The 6,952-nt window shown below is 42.1% G+C and overlaps 3 protein-coding genes across 4 annotated transcripts in view; 1 reads left to right on the top strand and 2 right to left on the bottom strand.

Moving 5' to 3' along the window:
- Positions 1 to 5,223, bottom strand: part of CEP104 (centrosomal protein 104kDa) — a 26,227-nt gene extending 21,004 nt beyond the window's left edge. For both annotated transcript variants that reach the window (XM_010565363.1, XM_010565362.1), the window contains exon 1: positions 5,146 to 5,223. The gene's annotated coding sequence lies outside the window, so the exon portion shown is untranslated. The remainder of the gene's footprint in view (positions 1 to 5,145) is intronic.
- Positions 37 to 3,009, top strand: DFFB (DNA fragmentation factor, 40kDa, beta polypeptide (caspase-activated DNase); the record flags this gene model as incomplete). Its single annotated transcript, XM_010565390.1, has 5 exons — positions 37 to 253; positions 957 to 1,036; positions 1,206 to 1,376; positions 1,612 to 1,712; positions 2,246 to 3,009. Coding segments are annotated over 5 exons (786 nt in total), but the record flags the coding sequence as incomplete, so codon positions are not given.
- On the bottom strand, positions 3,112 to 6,925 carry LOC104830459 (chromosome unknown open reading frame, human C1orf174). The gene is made up of 3 exons (XM_010565365.1): positions 6,790 to 6,925; positions 6,048 to 6,548; positions 3,112 to 5,265 (listed from the first exon to the last, which is right to left on the bottom strand). The coding sequence occupies exons 1-3, from the start codon at positions 6,799 to 6,801 to the stop codon at positions 5,155 to 5,157; spliced, it is 624 nt and encodes a 207-aa protein (XP_010563667.1). The 5' UTR covers positions 6,802 to 6,925; the 3' UTR covers positions 3,112 to 5,154.
- Positions 6,926 to 6,952: the final 27 nt, after the last annotated feature.

The raw sequence follows: 6,952 nt of genomic DNA, 5'->3' as shown, positions 1-6,952 counted from the left end.
GGGGCAGCGCCCGGGCCCGGCCGCGGCCCCTGAGCCGGTGCCGTCTCCCCCGCGCAAGCCGCAGGTGCCAGCGACATCGAGGGGTTCCTGGCCGCCTTCTACAACCAGAGAGATGCCGTCGTGCAGGCGGCGCGGAAGCTGCTCACCGACGAGCAGGCTCCTCGGAGGCAGAGGCTGCTGGCGGATCTGATCCACAACCTGAACGAAAACAGCCTGGCCGAGGACAAGGAGGACGACAAGAAATGGTTCGAAGGTACGTCTGTCGCCCGCAAGGAGCTGCTTAGGGGCAGCAGGGCTCACGCTGCTCGAAGGAGTCGCTCCTGTCAGTTTTACTGTTCGGAAGGAAAAGTAGTTCAAAAATTCAGGACTCCTGGCTGGTGCGATTTTGTACCCAGTCCGGGGATTAGTTACCACCAACATCAGCGTGAGTTTTTGTGCTTCTCTGAAAGAGATGCATATTTACTGTCAGAAAATGGTAAAACAACCCCAATGTTCCCTATTGCTTCACCCAGGATTGCTCTGGAATACATCTTTTCCCCCGTCAATATAGGTCTGCATTTACAATCTTTTAACGATTTGCTAATAGTATATTGATAATTTGCACCTATCAGCCAGCTAACTAGACTTTCTTTGCAAGTTCCCTCTCCCATTCCCAAGTCATTGTTGCAGGTCGTCCTCAACAACTCAGTTTTCTTTTCACAGCCTCTTAGTGCTCTGTGTGTGCGCATTAATGAGAAACATTTAACAACTATAATATCAGCTACTGCTCTCACAGCAGATGCTCTGCGCTGTCCTTTAGAGTGCTAAGAGCAGGGTAGTCTTGAACCAGTAAAATAAAATCGGGAAAGAAAAAAATGTGTGCATGCTGAGTTTGGGAAAAGAAGGGATAAACACCCAGCTAGGCAGAAGCACAGCACTAGAAGTACTAAGTTACAACATAATCTAACTCCCTTTAGGTCTAGAGTCTCGTTTTAAGAACAAATCAAGCTACATGCGATACAGTTGTGAAAGCAGAATACGAAGCTACATGAAAGAGGTAACAGTTTCTGTTGAAGTAACTTACTTTCAAGCTGCTAGTAAAAGTAATTCTGTGACCACATATATATAAAACACTTTTACAGGGCAATATGCTCATTGTAGAAAAGAGCCTCAGGCTGCTACAGGCACCAAGGAATGACTGGGTTTTGTTTTTCCCCCACCCCTAGGTTAGTAGTTTTATTTCCAATGTTCATCCTACAGCAAGAGATGCATATAAAAGGATAATTGACCTGATGTCAGATAAACTGAGATCTGTGAAATACAACGGATGCTACTTTGACAGAAGAGAGGAGGAGGCAGTCCGCCTGTGCACTGCGGAGGGATGGTTCTCTTGTCAGGTAAGTTCAGCCCTTTCTGAAGCAGAGAGCCTTGGTTCCAACAAGCAGTGGCATGACTTGCAATGACATTAGAGGAAGGAAACAGGTATTTGGATGCTTGCATAGTGCAGTATCAAACTTAACGGGGTGATGTTGTCATAGCGTGTGACCTATCTTTGGTTCATTATAGCAAGTGGAAGGACAGCGCTGGGGTGACGAGCAGTACACCTTTCATTGTAGCCGTCTTGTTTTACAGGGACCTTTCGACAGAGATGACTGCCCATGTAAGCATTCTATCAACCCCTACGGTAACAGGGAAAGCAGAATCCTCTTCAGTACCTGGAATCTCGATCACATGTATGTACAAAGTATTAATCCAAGCTTACCTGTTTCATGCCCTTCATCTTAGGCAGGAAAGGTAGAGCCATTGAGTCTTTACACTGCCACCCCCCACCACCACTGTGCAGTTACCTCTGCTGTGACTAGTGCATTGGATGTGACTAGAGGCTTGGATGCTGCAGCTGTTTCTGATAACGTAAAATCCTGATGACAGATTATAATGCCATCTCTCATTAGCTGCTTTGCTTCTGTTCAGATTTTCTTTGTATGAAAACATACCCTTCCTCACCACGTTATCCTTTGTGAAGGCTAAAAAGCCCTGGCACAGGATAAAAAACTCTGGCAAAACCCCTCAGACCCATTTTCAGGCATTGTACACTTGTGAAGCAAACAAGATTTGCTAAACTAATTTCCTCAGGAAAAAAATAAATCATAAAGCTAGTTATGGTGAAAGAATTCAAATTCCGCCTGGCTCTAAAAGGAAGATGGAGACTTGATTATTATGAAAAAACTTTTGATGGCAATATTGTTTTCTCTTTTGTGTACTGAAGAATAGAGAAGAAACGTGCTGTTGTCCCAGAACTGGCAGAAGCTGTCAAAACACGAGATGGAAGAGAAGTAAACTGGGAATACTTCTATCAGCTGCTGTTTACCGTGGATAATTTAAAACTTGTACACATTGCTTGCCATAAGAAAACCAACCACAATCTCAGCTGTGACAAAACTAAAATTTACAGGAAAAGGAAGCAAAACCACAAGATTTCATAGTGCTATCTCTGGAAGTGACTTGCTTTTTACAAAATCATGTCACATGCTATCATTTTTAAATAGCTCTAGTTTCTTAAACAAAAACTTATTTAGGAGTCCCTGGCAAAAGAGACTTGCTAAGTAATTCAACTGCAATCTCACAACACATACATTCATATCATGCCTAATTCTACTCTCCCGCCTTCTCACTTACTACAAGCCTTCCTGTGTTAAGCGCAATAAAATAAAACTGTGAGTCAGATTGTAAAAATGAGGCCAGAGGGTGACACTGATTATGCCCTACAATCTCTTTCTTGCTCTGACAAACATAGACCCAAAGGGCGATTTAGTGACAGAGCTGCTGGCTCTTCTGTACCAAAATACCTGCACTCATCCACGACCATGCCATTTGCTGTTGCTTTAGATGTACATCTCCTAGAAGGAAGATCAAGGCCATGACATATCTTTGCTTTTACCACCTTTGTTCTTTGTCATCTTTCCCATTGATTTCCCTCTCCTTTCAGTTTCTACCTTTTTAGCTTGAATTTGCTTGGAGCAATACAAGCAATTTTACTGTATAATCATGTTTACCTGCCGCTTTAAGAGAATATTGCTTTTGTAAAACACTTCCTACCTCAGATAAAATACAAATAGATCAATTTTTACTTGATTTTTTTTTTAAATACCAGCTGATAGCATCTGAACTTTTAAGGGCTGTCAGTGTAAATGATGTGAATTTTTTTTAAATAAAAAAATTACTACCATTCTTCTGTGTGTGTATGTGGAGGCAGACGTGCAGGAGTGATTAATCAGGTGTAGTATAGCACAGCCAATACAGACTAGAAAGACTGAGCGCAGGAAAACGTGTTTATGAATGGAGCACTAGTTATTTACTGCTATGTAAAGATCATCACTCATCTCTAGGGAAGAACTCCGTTGTCCCCCATGTTACTGGTCCTCTTCTTACCTGGGCAAATCCAGCTAGTCCACACAAGATGATAGTATTGCTGTGTGAGCCATAACTAGGTCTTAGAAATGCAGGAGCTTTGCTACAGAGAGTATTGTTTTACTTTAAACAACAAACTCAATCCCCCTCCCAAACATTTCAACACAAAAAGTAAGCTGGGGGCATTTTAAGTACAGGATTTCTAATACCAATGCATTGAATCAATCCTTCCAGATTGCCTTACTGAATATACGCCATCGGTAACTAAGATGGAAATGCACACTACACTGTGTTGAGATTGGGGAAGGTATCACAGCTATGATTCTGATGACAAACACAATGTCGTCTGTATGGCACAATTCCTACAAACTGAAAATCACCATTTTACACAGTGCTGAAACCGAAGTGAGTGTCTGCGTGTGAAGACATATTTGCTATAAAGAGATGGTAGCAAATATGGCATTTAAGGAAAGCTGGGAGAGCTACTTCAAGATGGAGTTGTGCTGAAAACCATGAATATGCTATTAAAAAATTAGATTTTTCTGTGTTACAGAATTAGAGTGAAAAGGAGCCAAGAAATATCGTTGACAGAAACAATGCATCAGCTGGAGTGGAAATGTGAATAAATTAACATGTCATGCATATACAATTTGTTTGGCTTACAACTTTTGAATGTTTAACAGGCTATAGCTGTAGAAATTAATATTTATTTAAACCATCTGCTGATAACATTTTTTCTGTATTTTTAGAAATGTAGAAGAAACTATTTATAACAATAAAGATCTGGAAGCTTATTGCATAATCACACTTTCAAAGGAGTATTATCATAAACGTTGGGCGAGTTAACAGTTCCTGAAATCATCTGAGCTTGCTCACTGTTGTATAAAACTGCAGGCCAAAATAACAATTTCAGTGGACTAACCGATATCCCTAGCAATCAATACTGGTTTGTCTACCAAGTCCGCCCCTGAGAGATTTTATTCCTCCTTTGTTACCACCAGTATATTTGTTTACGAAATTCCTATTCGTAACCCTTGGAAGTCAACTGAAAATACTGCACGAGCTGCATTACACAACTATTAGAAAAGGCAATGCTTACAGCTGGTCTGGTGGAAGAGGGAAGCAGTCAGCTTCATGTGGTGGTTGTTCAGAGAACTGATGTGCAATAAAAACGTACTTAACTTCCAGAGATTAACACCACTGAATTCACATTGATATCCATGCATTTAGTTTTGCTAGCGGAACTGCATTTTAGAGGTTTAATTGGTTCTGGTTTAGATGTCAACAATGTAATACAACTTACACAGCAGAGGCCTGTGTGCCTCCTTCTACTGGGTAGTCAACTGGCTGCATTACTAACTGGATGCCACAATGTTAGACATCGCAGAATTAAAAGAAAAAGAACCTTGTTCTAACATGGTTTTCTTGGCTATTTTTAAAAAAGGAGCGAGACCAAACGTTCACCCTAGATATCAGCTCAAATTTATAAAAAAGCAATAAGAACTTCTATTTTCCCTGGTTTTTCCTAAATATTAGTGGTAAAATGATAAATTACAGTTTAATTCCAAATCACTGAAAATTCAGTCAGTCTTTGCCCCAGATAACCATGGGAGAATTCTGTATCTGCCAATTTCAGAAAAACAAACCTCTACCAGTTCTGCCTCTGAGAAAAGGCAAACACAGACACCTTATGTTAGTGGCACAGCCAGCCATCATTACGTGGTTGCAAAGAAAAGAAAAAAGGTTTCATTTGTTTACAGTTTGTTGTTAGACAACATCCTCTTCCTCCTCCTCCTCATCTTCCTTTGCAATGAAATGTAGCTTCCTGAATTCTCGCCTGCTCATCGTTGTGCTTGGGAGTGCAACTGCTGGGAGATCCTTTAAGAAAAGGATAAAATCATTCAGGAAGGTCTGTTGCGGCAAATGGCAGACCTCCTACCTCTCCAACAGTTCACATACTCCACATCTGATACATGAGGCACCACCACACACCTCTTCACTTGGAAGCAGTGGCATAAAGCAATAGCTAAAGCTGAGGAGCTTTCAGGGGAGCTTGCCTGAACCAGTCACAGCTCATGGTCAAAGCAAGGGCTGGCATTCCTTCTGCAGGCTCGAGAAGTATTCAGAGAGGGTGAAGTGCTCCACAAACAAAGCCTCAGTACTCCCACTAAACACCAACCGTGACCCCTGCTAAATACCAATTCTCATGAAACACCTAAAACATGAAGGCATCGCTTGCCCAAAGTTATGCAGTGTTAGAGGCAGACCTGGGATTCAACTTTCAAGCTCTGGCCCCTGATCGAAAAGCAGAGGTGGCCAGAAAGCTTCCATTCAAAAGAACCACAATAATCACAATTTAGAACCAATGACCAGTGAAAAACTATTTTGACAGAATAACACTCTATCTATGAGTAAAAATATCTATCTTATGGAATTGGAATAATAAAATCTAAACAAAAAAGATTTCACATCTGAAATTAACTGGCAAGGCATCTCAGACAAATAATTCTATCTAGGGGACAGGGATATGACTCCAGATGTCTACCGATACTGGTCAAGTTTGCCTACAATTTTGAGGCTAGCCTTCTTTTGTCTGAAGATGCAAGACTGAAGTGGAAGAGAACTGAATCTGTAGAGTGAACAGACTGTCATCATCTTACCTGGATAAACTCAACATCTCCAAAGAACCGGTCCACTGGCATTGGCTGGTTGCTGTCTTCATCCAAGAAAGCACTACCCTCTAACTGTATCGGCTTCTTCGGGACATCTGCATCCTCCAAGCTGCACCCATCTGACAGTACACTCTCACAGCTGCTTTCCTCTTCACTGCAGACATGATCGTGCAGGTTTTCATCACTGTCCATTTTTGATGGAGCACTGCTTGATTTCACTGCACGTGGCCCGAGAGAAACATTATGCTCCTTTTCCTGTTTCTCTTCGTCAGCCTCCGGAATGCTTTCGCCCCTTTTCTGTTGAATTATATTGCGGTCTCCTGGATCTTCTGAATGTTGATCCCCATCAGATGTTTTAGGCACTTCCCCCAGTGCAGCAAGGTTTCCACTTGCACATGTAAGTCCTTCTAGTTCTGATTTTACTAGACTGTTTTTTTCACTTTTGAGCCTCTTTGAGGGTTGTCCGCCAGCTGCTTTGCGTGAAGAACACTGTTAGAAAAAAAAAATAGGATCCTAAATCTTACTTGAAATAAAGAAAAATAAAATCACCATATCTCATTAGTTCAAGGCTGGATGTGGAACCGAAGGGCTCCATCGAGCAAGGGGCACCGTGATCCAAAGCTGCATCGCTAAGAAAAATAATTAGTAGAATGTGCACGAGAAGGAGGAAAGTGGAGCAGATAGCTTACACTAAACCACAACGTACAGTCCATCACCAGTGGAAAGCTACCTCTGAAAGCATAAACTAGCACCGTACGTGGCCAATCACCATTCTCCTATTTTCTTAGGGATGCTGTAGATGGCAATTAATGTAGCAGAACGGACTATCAGCCGGGCCAGCAAACCGTCCCGCCGCTTGCCGCACCGGGCAGCAGCCTACCCACCGCCTTCCC

The sequence above is a fragment of the Haliaeetus leucocephalus genome, unplaced genomic scaffold (assembly GCF_000737465.1).
Source record: "Haliaeetus leucocephalus isolate CR32 unplaced genomic scaffold, Haliaeetus_leucocephalus-4.0 Scaffold190, whole genome shotgun sequence".
Taxonomy (NCBI): Eukaryota; Metazoa; Chordata; class Aves; order Accipitriformes; family Accipitridae; genus Haliaeetus; species Haliaeetus leucocephalus.
The sequence above is the reverse complement of the archived record's forward strand: the minus strand, read 5'-3'. Positions and strand labels throughout refer to the sequence as shown.